This window comes from Erinaceus europaeus, chromosome 16 (genome assembly GCF_950295315.1).
Source record: "Erinaceus europaeus chromosome 16, mEriEur2.1, whole genome shotgun sequence".
NCBI classification, from domain to species: Eukaryota; Metazoa; Chordata; class Mammalia; order Eulipotyphla; family Erinaceidae; genus Erinaceus; species Erinaceus europaeus.
Window position 1 is genome coordinate 11,482,445 of NC_080177.1, and position 17,339 is coordinate 11,499,783.

General features: G+C 49.8%; 1 protein-coding gene across 6 annotated transcripts in view; it reads left to right on the forward strand.

Annotated features, from left to right (window-relative positions):
* Positions 1–17,339, forward strand: part of STARD9 (StAR related lipid transfer domain containing 9) — a 146,629-nt gene that overhangs the window by 120,966 nt on the left and 8,324 nt on the right. For all 6 annotated transcript variants that reach the window (XR_009545267.1, XM_016192738.2, XM_060174467.1 and 3 more), the window contains 4 exons: positions 2,760–12,674; positions 12,826–13,023; positions 13,706–13,886; positions 14,218–14,355. Coding sequence is in view for 5 of the 6 variants with exons in the window: in XM_016192738.2 (XP_016048224.2) it covers positions 2,760–12,674; positions 12,826–13,023; positions 13,706–13,886; positions 14,218–14,355 (10,432 nt within the window). In the remaining variant the exon portion in view is untranslated. The remainder of the gene's footprint in view (positions 1–2,759; positions 12,675–12,825; positions 13,024–13,705; positions 13,887–14,217; positions 14,356–17,339) is intronic.

Consider the following 17,339-nt stretch of genomic DNA (forward strand, 5'->3'; position numbering starts at 1 on the left):
GGGGGAGAGATAAGACACCTGCAGACCTGCTTCACCGCTTGTGAAGCAACTCCCCTGCAGGTGGGAAGCTGGGGACTTGAACCGAGATCCTTGCATTGGTCCTTGTGCTTTGCACCATGTGTGCTTAACCCGCTGCGCTACCGCCCAACTCCCCCTCATGATATTCTTTAAATCGTTCTTCTCTTCATCTTGCTGATTAGCTGCAAGTTTTTTCCTAGAGATGTGGTTAGATTCAGATTTGATTCAACTTTTTATTTTACTTTATATTTAATTTTTATTAATGCCGTAATAGTGATTTATAAAATTATAAAATAATAGGGGTATACTTATACCTTACTCCTACCACCAAAGTTCTGTGTCCTTACCCTCCCGGTGGTAAACACCGTAATTGGCCCAAGGTCTTAGAAATGGGTGGACTTTTTTTTTTTTTTTCATGTTCATGTGTTTGAATTCTCTATATTCTACCTATGAGTGAAATCATTTGGTAGTTGTCCTTTACTTCTTTACATGCTTCACTAAGGATAATCACCCAAAGGACACAATATCATTTTTTGGGGGGGGAGATAGTGGTTCACAGTAATACAGTTGTTGATATATGTATAAAATTTTTCAATTTTCTGCAAAAACACTCTCACCCCAGCCTAGTCCTTTTCAATCATTATGTACCAGGACCTGAAAGCCCCTCCCTGCCAGAAAAAACTCCTCCCTTACTTTGGTGCAATATACCAAACCCAGTCCGAGTTCTGCTTTGTGCTTCCCCTGTCTGTTACTTCTCAGCTTCCGTCCATGAGTGAGATCATTCCATATTCATTTTTATTATTCCTGGCTTTTTTTCCACTTAACATGATTCCTTCAAGCTCCATCTAAGATAAGGTGGAAAAGGTGAATTCATTCTTAATAGCTGTGTAGTATTCCATTGAGTATGTAGACCACAACTTTCCTAGCCATTCATCTGTTGTTGGATACCTAGGTTGCTTCCAGGGTTTGGCTGTTACAAATTGTGCTGCTATGTACATAGCCATACACAGATTTATTTACTTTTTTTTAAATATTTATTTTATTTATTTATTCCCTTTTGTTGCCCTTGTTGTTTTATTGTTGTAGTTATTGTTGTTGTTGTTGTTGGATAGGACAGAGAGAAATGGAGAGAGGAGGGGAAGACAGAGAGGAGGAGAGAAAGATAGACACCTGCAGACCTGCTTCACCGCCTGTGAAGTGACTCCCCTGCAGGTGGGGAGCCGGGTATTTACTTTTTTTTTTTTTGATAAGTGTATTTGATTCCTAAGGATACATCCCCAGGAGGTGAATTGCAGTGTCATTTTTAGCCTTCTGAGAGTTCTCCAGGCTGCTTTTACAGGGCTTGGGTACAGTTCCTTTACCCTCACAACCTCTCCAGCATTTGTTATTACTATTTTTTCTACATTCTCACAGGGGCGAAGTGCTCTCTCGTCTTTATTTGCATTTCTCTGATAGTCAGTGACTTGGAGCATTTGTCTATTTGGATCTCTTCTTCTTTTTTTTTTTTTTTTCATGTTATTGATGTCATCATTGTTGGATAGGACAGAGAGAAATGGAGAGAGGAGGGGAAGATAGAGGGGGGAGAGAAAGATAGACACCTGCAGACCTGCTTCACCGCCTGTGAAGGGACTCCCCGGTAGATGGGGAGCCAGGGGCTCAAACCGGGATCCTTACGCTGGTCCTTGTGCTTTGAGCCATCTGTGCTTAACCTGTTGCTTAACTGATTCTATGCTCGGAGAAACTAAGATGGAACTTTCGGAAAGCAAACTGGCGTCTGTTCAGTGTATTTGGATCTCTTCTTTGGTGAATATTCTGTTCGTATCCTCTGGTCGGGGGACTCTGGCCAGGCAGAGCTTTTAGGTCTTAATTCATGATAGTGGAGGACTAGGGAAATACAGGCTCTATAGAGGAAGTGGGAGGTTCCTGCTGTCTTAGGGCTTAAGAAGGCAATAGATAGTTGTTGCTATAATCACATTATTTGGCAATTGGGTTCACTTTGAAAAATCCCTTTGTTAGGATTTGCTGTATCATACACAACATCACCATAATTTATGCCCTTTGACATTATTTGTATATAGCTATGCCACTGGTTGCTTCTGTTCTCCCTGGTCTAAACTTTTTTTTTTACTTACTTTTTTTTTTTTTTTTTAAGATTTTATTTCTTTATTCATGAGAAAAACAGGAGGAGAGAGAGAGAGAAAGAACCAGACATCACTCTGGTACATGTGCTGCCGGGGGATTGAACTCAGGACCTCAAGCATGCGAGTCCAATGCTTTATCTGCTGCACCACCTCCTGGACTACGGTCTAAACTTTTCAGAGAGTCAACATATCAAAGACTCAGCCTGTGGTCTGTGCATTAAAAAGTTTGAAACAGGGAGTTGGGCGGTAGCACAGAGGGTTAAGCGCACATGGAACAAAGCTCAAGGACCGGCATAAGTATCCCGGTTTGAGCCCCCAGCTCTCCACCTGCAGGGGAGTCGCTTCACAAGCGGTGAAGCAGGTCTGCAGGTGTCTGTCTTTCTCTCCCCCTCTCTGTCTTCCCCTCCTCTCTCCATTTCTCTCTGTCCTATCCAACAATGACGACATTAACAACAACAATAATAACTACAAAAATAAAACAACAAGGGCAATAAAAGGGAATGAATAAATAAATACTAGAAAAAAAATTTTAAGTTTGAAACATTCAATAAATTTTTTTTCAGGACATCTTTTCTAAAATGGTTTTCCTTGTCTCCACAGTGTTTTCCTGAATCGGGATTCCTCCACTAGGTTGCCTCCTCTGCATGACCCTGCTTGCCACACATCAGAGAAAACTTTATCAGATGAGTACTTGTCCCAGTCTGTTTCTTACCCTCCAGGGTCAGGTCATTTCAGCAAGAATGCCCTCCGTTCCTCAGGTGAGAGGCAGCTCTGTTCAGTCAGGTGGGCCTTGGACAGGAAGGGAGCATCAGCCCCAGGCACCTGCCTTCCCATGATCTCTGAGTCTGCCAGTACCCAGGAAATGGAGAGAGTGCATAGACAGCCCCGCCGGGGGTTGTTCCAGAGCTCAACATCACTGTGTCAGTCAACTAGCAAGCTAAATCCGATGGACAATTCAGAAACCCTCACCCTTTGCCCCCAGACCAGGAGGGCTAAAAGACTCTCGTACTCTGACCATACATTAACAGAGTGGCAAAAAGAAGGGCACCCAGGGACCTGTAAGGCTGCTAGGGCAACTGACTGTTCCTCACATCCTCGTGTTTCCAAAGAAGCCGCTAGGTGTGCAAAGACAGCCAAGCCCTTCTGCAAAAACTCTAGACCACCTTTTCCAAGCAGACTGTTAAAAAGGCCACAGATTGTGCAGGCAGCTAGGGTCAGAGACATTGTTAACCACTCCTGTCATTTGCCCCATGGCAGCCCTTTGAAGAAACAACACAGTGCAGGGGACTCAGACACCATTACCTCACTCACAGATTTTCCTCTCATAGTGGAGCATGAAGGAGAAAAAGATGGTGAGTTATCTGACACAGATAGCAGTTACTCAGAGGATTCTCTCTCCTGCGTATATGCCAAAACCCTGTCAGAGCCACCGAAGCCTGAGGATCTGCAGGGGCAAGAACAGGATCTTCCAGAGCCAGACAACCACGAAAGTGACAACAGCCAAATATCTGAGGACTCACTGGCCGAGAAGGGGTCCCAAAGCCCACAAGCCGTCCCCGGGGACAGTTATCTCATCAGCCACTTGAGCCACTTCAGAGCCAGAGCGAGGGCTTTTGGGAGGAACTTCAACCCCTCCTTAGACACTGGACTACTGTCTCAAGATCACAGGAGCTTTTCGCTGGACAGCCTGGTGGATGCCGAGGAAGAACTGGAGGAAGACCAACAAGAAGAGTCTTTCTTTGGTTCATCTGATGAGAGACCCACAGAGTCGTTTTGGCACCTGCAGACATTTGGTTTGCCCACGGTGGGCCAGGAAACAAGATGCAAGCTTAGTCACATCAACCACCAAATAGGAGCCAGGTCAGCTACCACCTGGCCCACAGGTGGCTCGTTTTACCTGAAGTCCCACTCCCAGCCTTACTCTGAGCAGCCTGAGTCAGAGGTGGAGGCAAGCTCCTCAGAACAAGCCAGCCCTCTCCAAGTGGTGCAGCTTTCAAGAGGGAGCCCTCTGGCATCTATGGACTCCTGGTTTTCCTGTGACTCCAGGATTCACCCCAGTAGCCCCCCAGCAACAGTGGACCCTTTATGTCCAAGTCCTAACCAGCAGGAATTTGAGGCCTCTGGTTGTGGAGGGCCTGAATACCACCTGAATATGGGAGACCCAAAGCCATCAGGCTCAGAAATTGCCCTTTCCTCTAACTCCAAACTGCTCCACGATGGTACTGAGCAGACCTGCAGTGTCAGAGATGCATACACAGTGCATTCTCCTTCTGATGTGTTCAGACTGTCACTCTGCCAGTCTCACAGTCTCCTTCAGCCAGGAGCTGATGGCACCTTTCAAGCCAGAGTTAGCCCTGGAATGGCCCAGCCAGGCAACTCTGAAGTATCTAACTCTGCCGTCTCATTCTCTCATGTAAGCAATGCCTGTGAGAAAGACTGGGCTGTCCTTCAGCAGAAGTACCTCCTTGAACTGTCTCATCCCATTTTGGAGGCTGTCAAGGAGCCTAGGCCAGCTATCCCCACCCTTGACGAAGAATCCAGTTCCCTCACCCAAACTTCGGACAAAGGAGGACATACTCTGGAGGTATCTGGCAGTATGGACTTCAACAATCTTGATGTCCACTTCTCTAAAATTAGGCGTTTGAGGGCAGAGAAAGAACAGGACAGTTTGAGTGTTGATCTAGAAGGCACTTCAGACTTCTTGACAACTAGTGAGAAAGAGGCGAGTTACTCAGCTGATATAGAATCACTGAATTCTGGAACCGCAAGTGCACAGATCTTTGCAGTGGAGAGAAAGACAGCAGCTACCATGATAGAAGCACATGAAGTCAAGCAGAACAACTTGGAAGAGTGTTCTCAAGAAAGCAAGATACCTAGACCGACAGTTCCCTCTCATGAAAGTTTCTTCTTAAAGACCTCTTGTCACAGTAGTAATGTCACCACAGCCACCAAAGACTATTGGCCCCAAGACTGGAGTCCTCCCAGGAAGAATAGTGCAGATAAACCAGAGCAGTTAAATCACCATCCCCTGCAGGAAGAGAAAGCAGACTCCCAGCCAGGTTCCAAGGAAGTTGTTCCAGAACACAGAGATGCTTCCTTTCCCTTTACATCAGGTCCAGAGCTGTACCTCCATGCTGCTCCCCAGAATCCATTCTCAGCCTCCCTGCAGCCACCTCTCTTGGAAACGTTCTATGTGACCAAAAGCCGAGATGCTCTGACAGAAACTGCCTTAGAGATTCCGGCTTGCAGAGAAGCACGAGTGCCATCCCCACCCCCTAGGGAAGCTTGGGGGTTTCACCATGACTTCCAAGTTCACCAAAATGAATATTTCAAGAAGATTTTTCCAATGCTGTTAGAAAACCAGAATCCCAAAGTTGCCTCATCACAACAGGTCACAGCAGAGAGGCCAGTCGATATGAATACCAGAGAAGGTAGCAGAGAAATTGTGAAATGCCCTGAAAATATTAAAGAAGAAAGCCAGAATTCCTCTATTTATTTTTCAGCTGCTCAGAACAAACATTTTCTCCCACCTACTGGCACAAATAGATGTGACTTTGAAAATCAAGTTGGAATTTTAAATAAACAGAGTCTGCTAGCATACAAGGAGGGCAAAAATGCCACTGACCCGTCCCACTACAGGTTTCCCATAGACTGTTCTGAATATAGTAGACCTCTCTTTGTATGTGACTCCGAAACTGGAGAGCAGGGTCCTAATGCACTCCCTAGACAGAGCCAGACCATTGAGGAGAACAAAAAGTTTCCTTCTGCAGCTAGGCCTAATTTCAAGAAAATTACCACTTTAGACCTTGACAAAGACGTGCTAAAGGAATCTGCTATTAATTTGAAGTCCAGATTAGTGCATCATAGAGAAATAAGCCCAGAGATAGTGGCTCAGGATGAAAGTGTGACTCACAAGAGCAAAGGAAAGACTGGAACTAGGCTTGCAAAAAAATTCCATCCCAGAGACCCCTCAGCAGAGTTTACACTTTCAGGAACAGATGCTGCTTATGAAAGATTCCAGTTAGCTCCATGCTCTCAGGAAAGAAGCCCTGTTGAACACAGGGACTCTGGAAAGTTACAAGGAACATTAAACCCCAAAGGAGAACATCCTGGAAAGGAACAGAATAAAAGAGCTAATAATGCTGATGAAATGGCTAGATTACTGAGGAGTGTGATACAGCTGGAAAATGGCATCTTGGAAATTGAATCCAAGCAGAGCAAGCCGCTCTCTACCTCCTACCCACTGGAAGTCAGTGAGAGGTTTATATTCCAGGGCCAGAAGGACCAGGAGACAGCTGACCTCCAGATGCCAGAAAGCTCCAAAAGCCATTTATTCTTCAAGGATCAATTATCTTCTTCCAAACAGACAGAGAATGATATCTTTAGAGATAGTGACCCCAGAGAAATGGAAGTGAGCAGTAGCGCTGAACACGATCCCCAGGTTCATAAAATCACCCTGAGCCCCATGATGTCACAAGAATGTGTGCAGGACATTGATATTCAGACAGAGCACACCCACCCAGCCGCATTAGACACATCCTCCACAGACACCTGTGATCATTTAGGGACATGTACAGATTCCAGTGAGTCTACCAACACTTGTGTTAGCCTGAGAGGAATGGAAACATCAGCTCGAGCTCTGCCATCGCAGCCCTGGCCCAGCAGGTCTAATGAAAACGATGAATTTGTGAAAGTGTCAACAAGTCCCAGAGGGCAGCCCTGTGGCTTGGGAAGTCTTGAGCAACTGGAGACTACAAAGCGGTTCCAGGAAAGCCACACTGCTGAATGCATAGTTAGTTCTAAGCCAGGGGAATCAGAAGTTAAAGGGAGAGTTCAAATGAGCATACAGAGCGGGTGGCACCTTAAGGAAGAAAACAAAACGGTCCTCTCTGTTCAGAAACTTGCTAGTAGAAACCATTATTGTACAGGCACATCTTCCAGCCAGGAAAATGACCCTTGGCTTAGTCTAACGAGTTCTTCTACAGCTCCTTCTCACCAAGACCTGAGCAGCACCTTACCCTTGAATTCTCCACAGTTACCAAGAAGCTGTCTTCATGCCCCTGTCAATATGGACGTCTCTTCAGTTGATCCCATAATGTTGAAAAGCCCTAAAAGCCCCTTTGTAACAGATACAGGGCATCAAGATCAGAATGGAGAAACAGGAAACCATAGCCCTCAGGAAGCCATTAGAGGGCACGTCTCCATGGCACACACTGCTAGGTGTGGGTTTGTAGTTTTAGAGGTCATGGGATCTGACAGTCAATCTAGTGCACCAGAGAGCACTCCCTTGGGGACAGAGAGCAGAATGTCAACAAGCACCAGCACCCAAGACCAAGGCGGGGACCTCAGAAGCAAGGGCTTGTGGACCAGAATGGGTCCTGCTGCTGAAGCTGAGACAGCTGCACACACACAAAGAACCAGTTCTCCGAATAGGGAAAAACAATTTGAAAAGAGAACCACCTGCCCCTTAGAAGAGGACAGGGAGGCAAAGCTAAAGGCAGCAAAGGAGCCCCAGGACTTCAGTGATGCTTTCTTGGCACCTGTATTCCTGCCAGTGGTTCTTAGCTCTGAGTCCTCTGCCTGTCATCTGTCCACATGCCCAGGTATGTTGGAGGAGAGCAGACAGGAAAAGGCCCAGGGGGAGCAGCTTTGTGGATTTGTGACTGGGGGCACGGTCCGTCCTTCCTATGAGACTCTCTTAGAACCTGAGTGTTCTTCAAGGGCTCCTAGCAGGCTTCAGTGTCACCCGATGGCCCCGTCAATGTCTGATAGAACCAGGAATCAGGGTAAAGCACAGAGACTTCACATAGCATCTTCCTGTGCTGAGCCAGGACATCTGCCAGCTGAAGAGAAAAAAATCCTCCAGGCCACAGCCCTTTCTACAGACAACTTCCAGCCTCTGCCCCACACTGAAGCTAATGCACAGCCATGGCTTCCCTCACAGACTTCCTCCAGTACTGCCCCTGCTCTAGGCAAAAGTCATTGTCCTGGGGGACCAAGGCATTTCCTGGGAGCAGGTGAACAGTTCGTATGTCACTCTAGTTCTTCTGAAATCAGAGAAACAACCAAGTCACCTTCCTTCACTGGTCCTTTGGATTCTGATAGCTTTCCTTCTTCATCAGCTATGGAGAACAGGAGGCTAATACACAAGAAAGAAGGGATAGTTCTGTCTTCTCAGGTCCCTTCTGATGATGCTGGAGTGGTTCCACTTAGACAAAGCCCATTATGTGCTTGGAGTACTACAGAGGACAGATCTTCTGCCAGTCAGGAGAGCAGCCACGTACACCAGGAACCTAGAACACTGGATAACACATGTGAAGGAAGCTCAGATAATTTCTTGGTGGGTACACAGGGAGGTAAAACAACATATTTTAAAAGTCAAATTGTGCCCTGTGATCAGAATTCAAGTCTTTCAGGGTCAAGCCAAGATCATGTGCCATGCCTTGAGGCTTCTCCCAGCTTAGAAGGGCAGGCAAGGCCCAAACAAGGTGCTGTTTTGCATGGACCCTTGAGAAGGCTGGAATTGGAAGACTTAGCACAGTGTGTGGAGCGGGAAGGGAGTATTGGTTACAGGCTGGCAGAAGCCTACAGACCTGGCAGCACACTTCCTGTGCCAGTTCCATGGCCAGATCAAAGAACTAGCCCAGCTCCCAAGGGAGTCAGAGAGGAGGAGGGCCTGTGCAGCTGCCCAGAGCCAGCCTCGGATTTTGACACCTCGTCAGGGGGCACTGAAGTCAACAGGAACATCAGTTCCTCTGGAAGGCAAGAATATGGCAGAACTCTTCCTCACCAGTGGCTCCGCAGTCCTCAACCCATCACTTCTCATGCCTGTTCCTCCCCTCCACTGTGTAACAGAGAGGGCGACCTGGGAAAGAGGACCCCCAAGGTTGTCCCACACCCTCCCCACCCACCCTGCAGAGCATCTGCCAGGACCTGTGGAGCAGATGAGAGAGGAGAAAGCTACGCCAGGGATCTGGACGTGTCCCTGGTAGGTGACCTTAAGTTCAAGGGCATTCATGAGGAATTTGGGCCACCAGACAGCAGCACCCCAGACCCCTCTTCTCAAGATCCAGGCCACAGCTCATCTTCTGCTCCTGATGTAAAGACATGTTCCTTCAACCACTCAGTTGCTGATGGAAGCTCAAGGTTGGTAAGCGATCCTGAGGAAAAAGTTGCTAAGAACAAAGCCGGAATAGAGCTTCAAGCTACCCCTTTCTCTGCTGGCTTGTCCTCTGAGACAACAGGGCAATTTCAGGACAGCTCTGTAAGTGGCTCTAGCGCTCTGGGGTGTCAAGCCAAGGCAAGGCGTGTGGGAAGTGAGCTGGCGGTGGAACCACAGCAAGTATGTTTAGAAAGTGCCATCAGATGCCTTCCAGAAAAGCTACAACTTTCTCCCAAGTCCAAGGATCCTGGTGCCTTAGAGCTCCAAGCCAAGTTGCTAGCAAAGCTAAAACACATCCCCGCTCCCCTGGCTGACAGCCTCTGGGAGGAAGAGGAGCAGCAGAGAGACCAAGCTTCAGGAAGTACCCAGGGCAGGTTCACTGGCGGCCCACCACCTCCCTGTGAAAGTGGCCTGCAAGATGGTCAGGTTAGAGATGCAGGCAGAGAAAAGCCTGTAACCAAGAGGCCAAGTGGAGGCCCGCTTGCCCAGAGCCCTGGCCGTGAGCAGCCACGTCCCCCTCGCAGGCCCTCACTTCCTGTGCTTGCACTCTGCATTGGCTCCCAGCATTCCAAGGTCTCCCCAAAGTCCCATTTCTCTGTGATTAGCTCTTCCCGGTCTCTTCAGGAACTGAACTTGAGCGTGGAGCCACCCTCCCCCATACATGAGGACACACCAGAACCTAACAGATTGTTGGACCCACAGCTCGGGGACCACTCTCTGGGAAAGTCAGATTCCAGAGCATCTCAGAAAGCTGAGGGCTGCCGTCAGAAGGCCACATCTAAGGTAGCTAGACATACTGCTAATCACAGGCCCCAAGAGCCTGCCAGCCCTCCCTACCCTACTTCATCTACTCTCTCATGCATGCCGACCCCCCAGACCCCCCATTTCATAGCCAGCGGGGTGTCCAGTGTGTTGGAACAAGTACAGCAAAGAAAGCCAGAAAACCTGGGGGACCAGGCCAAGCCAGAAAAAGGACTCTCAGAGGCAGACAAAGAAATGCTGTACTTTGGCTCTAGTGACACCAATCCTTATGTCTTGCACTGGCGTTCAGAGGAGCCCACCTGCATTGGCTGGAAGCCATATGTTTTCAGCAGTTCAGTTGATGTCTCCCACAGCCAGACTCCCCAGGGCCCTACATCACTGAGCATGGTACGCTGCTCCAGCGTGGACAAAGGCCTGGAGCGGAATTCCTCATCCCACTCCCACCTGAGCACCTATGCCAATGCCCGGAGCCTGTCAAGCACACACAGCAGCATTGAAAACGCTCGAGGCTCAAGTGAGTCCTGGGAGATTTGGGCCTCCTCGTTTGCCTTGGGGTACCCCCACATCTCGACAGACACTGAAGGCAGGGCCCCTGCTAAGGGTGCTGACAAGAAAGGCCAGTTCTTGGGCCCCCCTGGAGAAGCAAGCTGCCTAAAGAGCAAGTCCTTGGCTGGAGGAAGTGCCACCGGATCCATGGATGAACTCGTGCTACTGTGTCCCTCAGAGGCGGGTGACCCAGCAGGTCAGGGCAGGATGCACACGTTGGAGCAGAGCACACAGACCCTGAGCTGGGGCGGCGGCGAGGTCTCTGCTCAGCCAGAAGGCTGTGTGGTGCCGTTCTCTGACCTGGCCTCCTGGACTAGGATGCACAACCTTTCTGTCCACCTCTCCCAGCTCCTGCACAAGTCCTCCGAGCTGCTCGGCAGCCTGTCCCAGCCAAGTGCCGCTGAAAAGAAGGACGCGAAGAGAGAGACCCCAGATGAGTCTCCTCCGGCCCGTATGATGGATGGCTGCACGCAGACCACCAAGGATGAGAGTGTCCAGACTGACTCCCCACCTCTGTCTCTCCTGGCCCCAGAAGCCAGCCCTCAGAAAGTTAGTGCAGTCCTTCAACAGCTGAACTCAGGTCTCTTGACCCCATCTCAAGAAAAGGGACAGGAGCCAGAGCCACTTCAGAAGAGAGAGACAGAAGTGGTGTGGGAAGCATCAGGACCCCTGGTACTTCAGAAAGAAAGCCCCAACTGGAGACCCCAGAGTCTCCCTATACCTTTAACTCCCTTCAGTGCCCATAAAGCCACCTGTGAGCAGAACCTCCCTTCTGAGAGTCCTCGGGCTTCTCCTGATGTCCCCCTGCTTCCCGACTTGCAGCCAGAGGAACCCCCCTGCCTGGATGTCAGCAACTGCAGCCTCCCTCACTCCCCTGGGCCCTGCCCACAGACTGTGGAGCCTGCTGGGGAGCCAAGTGTCCAGAAGGAGCAGGGTCCCTCAAATGCCTTGTTGGTGGACAGGGCCTCCTCCCCTATCCTCATACTTAGTGCCAGCACCCATGGATCTGGGGTCCCCCTAGACTCTTTGTCTCTTGCAAACCGCTCAACCGACTCCCCTGAGGGTCTCCAGAAGCCTAGCTCCAGTCCAGACCTCCCCCTAAACGCCCCCAGGCCTCCCCTGGATAGTTGTTCTCACAGCATCAGTGAGCCAGGCAGCTCCCCCAGAGTGGAGGCTCCATGTGCCCAGGGCAAAGGCCTCTTGGAGAGGAGCCATGGCAGGTCTTTTCTTGAGGTAAACTCCCCAGGCAGCTCACAGCAGAGCTTGAAACCCCAAGTCCGTTTCTTAGATCAGCTCCCTCAGCAGCTTGAGCCCAGGACCACCACCTGGCTCCCAAGCAGACCACCACTGAGAAGCAGGAGTCAGGGGCTGGCTGATAGCTTTGAGCTCCAGGATGTAGCTTTCCAGGAGTGTAACCCACTGAGCAGTGGAGGGCCAGGTCGCTGGCAGAGCAGGACAGAAAGTGGGAGTGAGACTTCAGCATCCCCGGTGAAGCCACAGCCCATTCTAGACCATTCCTCTTCCTGGAGAGGCCACCAGGACTGCAGCCCAGGCCCTGGCCCTGTTTCTGAGCCGGCAGATACCACAGGGCTTCAGGCGTCTACCTTGGGCCTGACTGAAGGGCTGCTGCGCCCCAGCTCCCAGAGATGCATAACCCCCGAGTCCCAGTATCACAGCCTGAAGGAGCTCCCAGTGCATAACAAATTTAGTAACTGGTGCGGAGTTCAGGATGGTTCTCCGGAGGGGCTAAGTATGACGGAGTTGCCAGGGACCAGAAGTGACCTCAGTTCTGGGGAGCGTGGGGATCAGAGACCCCCACATCCTCCTGAGCACCAGAGCCAGGATTCTGAGCTGTCCCTGAGAGAACAGATCCCCCTGCAAGTTGGGAGCCAGAACCTCTCACTCAGCCTGGAGCTCACAGAAGCAAAACTGCACCATGGTTTTGGGAAAGCAGATGCCTTGCTGCAAATGCTGCAGGATGGGACTGGGGACGCGCTTGCGGAAGAGGAGCCTGCGCCGCCCACCTGGGGGAAACGCCATACCCGGTAAGGACACATGGCTGGGAGGGGGAGCCCTGGGGGAGGCGGAAAGGAGGGGAGCCCAAATCAGTGAATGACTAGCTCTGCTCCCTGTTGCCTTGAATGTAGAAGGGTGTTCAGGGCCAGCTTCAGTGGGTCATTTTCAATTTTCTCTTAGGCAAAGTCAAACCATTGACAGTTGTTCAAGGGAGCGAGCTGAGCGACTTCAGATTTTCCGCCGGACACGGAGCCTCAGTCCCCTGAAACAGCTGAACTCCCTGCCCAGCAGAGACCTCCCCACCCGGGACCTTGACTTGCCCAGTAGGCGTCAAGAATACCTGCAGCAACTGAGGAAAGATGTTGTGGAGACCACCAGGTAAAGGTGGCCCCAGAATTCTTTAGGCATCAGGCTGTGTGAAGGGCCTGAGGGCTTTGGCCTTTGACAGGAGAGATTGCAGGAGTCAGTCCTACTGCCCGTGGACTGCTAGGGTCAACTGTGGGAGGCAGGGAAAGAGGGAATAGGGCAAGCAGCGTGTGGGAGGCAGCGGAAAGTCTGTGGGGTAGGTGGTGGCACATCCCACATAATACTAAGTGCAAGGACCTGGGTTCAAGCCCCCCACTCCCTACCTGCAGCAGGGATGCTTCATGAATGGTGAAGCAGGTCTGCAGCTATCTTATCTTTCTCTCTCTCTATTTCCCCCATCTCAATTTCTCTCTGTCCTATCTAATGAAAATTAGAAATGAAAAAAAAAAAAAGATGGAAAAGATGGCCACTGGAAGTGGTAGATTTGTAATGCCAGCACCGAGCCCCAGCGATAACCCTGGTTTTATTATTTTTTTTTAATAATAAATAAGTGCCCTGGGAGAGAATGGGCAGAGTGGCTATGCATTGTTACAGGCCTGAGCCTCAGGATAGGATCTGTAAAATCAGACTTTCAGGCCGTGGGCAGAGCAGATGGGTCCTTTGAGAAGGTACCATTAGCTGGTCTGCTGGGAGCCATCAACCCCACCACCACCACCACCAGACCTGATGGCATCACTTGCCTGTTTTGCCCCAGGAGCTCAGGGTTGACATCCAGGCCTGCTCAGTCCTCTGACATACAGATGCTGCTCCGAGACTATCAGCAGGCCCGTGAGGAGGCCAAGGTGGAGCTTGCTCGGGCCCAGGCCCGTCTGTGGGAACGGACTGAACAGGAGAAGCTGAGGATCCGCCAGCAGATCATGTCCCAACTGCTGAAGGTGGGACAAAAGTCTGGTTTCAGGGTGGGCTTGGGGCCTGGAGCAGACCTGAGTGCACCTGCCTCTCCGTGCTGCCTCTAGCGTCTTGAAACATAGTGTTTGGAGGAGTCTGATGTCGGCACAGAGCTGTGCACGTGGTCTCTCTCCATCGCCCACATTAGACCCAGGCCTGTTTCTGAGCCAAGACCTGGAGGGAGTGATTGCTTAACAGTTGATGCAGGGGCGGGGCAGATCCAGCTGGAGCTGGGACGGTGGGAAGATGGTTTGAGGGGCCCAGGGGTGTGGGTACTGAGGATGTACTGCGAGCTGGTTGACAAGTCTGTCCTTCCAGGAAGAGGAAAAACTACACACCCTGACCACCCCCAGCTCTCTGTGCACCAGCTCCAATGGAAGCCTCTCCTCTGGGCTCACTTCTGGCTACAATAGCAGCCCAGCCTTGCCGGCCCAACTCCAGTCCCCAGACAGTGTGGTGAGTGGGCTGGTGTTGGGAACAGCTGGGCCTTCTTTAGTTTTGACAATGTTGAGCAATTTTTTTATTATTATAGTTATTTATTGGATAGAAACAGCCAGAAATCAAGAGGGGAGGGGGAGACAGAGAGGGGGAGAGACACCTGCAGCCCTGCTTCACCACTCGCAAAGTGCTGTTAGAGTTTGGGGCTCCAGCAGGCTGGCTAGCTTCGCAGCGGTAGAGAGAGACTCGATACACGGCTGGGCAGAGAAGCTTTATTTCTTTATTCACGAACAATGATTCATAAACTAACCCAAACTAATCACCACACAGATCTGTCCTGCATCCTTCTCCCGTGACCGCACCAAGAACTCTCTTAACTACATAGCATAGGGGGCGGGGAGAAAGAGGGCCCAAGAAACTAGCAAGGGCCAAACCAATTCTCCTGGCGGGGGGGAGAGCGAGACCAAACCAATGTGACGCATACAATAGCAAAGCTTTCACCCCTACAGGTGGGACCCGTGGGCTCAAACCCAGGTCATTGCGCCTTGTAACGTGTGCGCTCAACCAGGTGCACCACCCCCTGGCCCCCCCCAGTGTTTAGCAGTTTTTAGAGCACGTGTTTTGCATTTATTTATTAAGCTTTATTCCTAAGTATTCTCTCTGATGCTATTATAAATGTAATTTTGGAATTTTCAGTTTCAGTTCATTATTCTGTACAAATTTTTGAGTTTTGTATATTGACCTCTTCCCCTACGCACCCTTGTCAAACTCATTGGCCGGTTCTAACAGCTTCAGTAAGGCACTTCATGTTTCTTCTCCAGCAGAGCGCTGCTAACTCGTTTGTGATGAGTGGTACCTGGGAAATCAGAATCTAGGAATGAAAGTCTCCCTGGCCCAACAGGGTGTTGTGAATGCAACGCCATGCTGCTTGCCTTATTATTTTTTTTCCTAATTGCCATGACTTACTCTCCAGTACAGTGCTGAATAGAAGTGGAGAGGTCAGGGAGTCGGGCGGTAGCGCAGTGGGTTAAGCGCAGGTGGCGCTAAGCACAAGGACCAGCAGAACGATCCTGGTTCGAGCCTCCGGCTCCCCACCTGCAGGGGAGTCACTTCACAGGTGGTAAAGCAGGTCTGCAGGTGTCTGTCTTTCTCTCCCCCTCTGTCTTCCCTTCCTCTCTCCATTTCTCTCTTTCCTATCCAACAACAATGACGTCAATAATAACTACAACAACAAAACAACAAGGGCAACTAAATAAATAAATAAAACAAAAAACCCTTTAAAAAATAAATAAATAAAAGAAGTGGAGAGGTCAGACATCCTTTTCTTGTTACTGACCTCGGGAGGGGGAACCCACCTGGTAATTTAGTGTCAAGTATAATGCTATGTGAGGTTCTCAGAGATCTTTGTCAGGTAGAGGGATTTCCTTCTGTTCCACTCATTGAGTGTTTTTGTCTTGTAAAGGCGATAGATTTGTGAAATGCTTTTCCTACATTTACTGAAATGATCGTGTGGCATTTTCCCTTTGTTAATGGCATATGCTGCATCGAGTGAACCTTTGTCTTTGCTGGAGCTCTGCCACTCCGGGCTCACCTTCTCAGATAGAAAGACGGGTCGGATGGCGGCTCGCCCCACAGAGAGCACACAGTGTCATGTGCCGAGTTCTGGTTTCAAGCCTCTGCTCCCCACCTGCAGGAGAAGCTTCACCTTCAGTGGAGCAGTGCTGCAGGCATCTCTCCTCACTGTCTCTTTCTCTCTATTTCAGCCTCTGTCAAAAGAGGAAAATAAAGAGACACAGAGGGGAGAATAAAATATTACGACGCCCTCTAGTGCAGTGCACATCAGGCTCAAACCTGGGCTTTGTGTTCACTGACGCTTATTCTCTTCCTCTCCTTCTCTTTATCTCCTTGTTATTGGATAAAGACAGGAATTGAGAGGGGAGGGAGGGAGACAGAGAGAGCCGCAGCCCTGCTCCACCACTTGTGAAGCTTTCCCCCTGTAGGTGGGGACCAGGGGCTTGAACCTGCGTCCTTGTACACTGTCATGTGTGTGCCACTTAACCAGGCGCACCACTGCCTGGCCCCTCACTGATTTTTTTTCCCTTTGGTATGTTGAACAAACCCTTTATTCCTGGGATAAATCCCACTTGGGTATATTTATGGTGTTTCATAATTTGTTAGATACAGGTCACTAATATTTTTAAAGAATTTTTTTTCTCTAGCACAAGGAATATTGATCTATCGTGTTACTTTTTAAATTTTTTTATATTTATTTATTTTCCCTTTTGTTGACCTTGTTTAACATTGTTGTGGTTATTGATGTCGTTATTGTTGGATAGGACAGATAGAAATGGAGAGGGGAGGGGGAGATGGGGGCGGAAGATAGACACCTGCAGACTTGCTTCACTGCTTGTGAAGCGACTCCCCTGGAGGTGGGGAGCCGGGGGGCTCGAACCAGGATCCTTACGCTGGTCCTTGCACTTTGTGCCACATGCGCTTAACACACTGAGCCGCCGCCGGACTCCCTACTTATTAAAATTTATTACTGGGAGTCAGGCGGTAGCGCAGCAGGTTAAGCGCAGGTGGTGCAAAGCACAAGGACTGGTGTAAGGATCCTGATTTGAGTCCCCAGCTCCCCACCTGCAGGGGGGTCCCTTTCCAGGCAGTGAAGCAGGTCTACAGGTGTCTTATATTTCTCTCCCCCCCTCTCTCTTATCCAACAACAACGACATCAATAACAACAACAATAATAACAGCAACAATAAAACAAGGGCAACAAAAGGGAATAAATAAATATTTTAAAAAAGAACTTAAAAAATCTTTTTAGGGAGTCGGGCGGTAGCACAATGGGATAAGCGCACATGGTGCAAAGTGCAAGGACCGGCATAAGGATCCCGGTTTGAGGCCCCGGCTGCTCACCTGCAGGGGAGTCGCTTCACAGGCGGTGAAGCAGGTCTGTAGGTGTCTATCTTTCTCTCCCCCTCTCTGTCTTCCCCTCCTCTCTC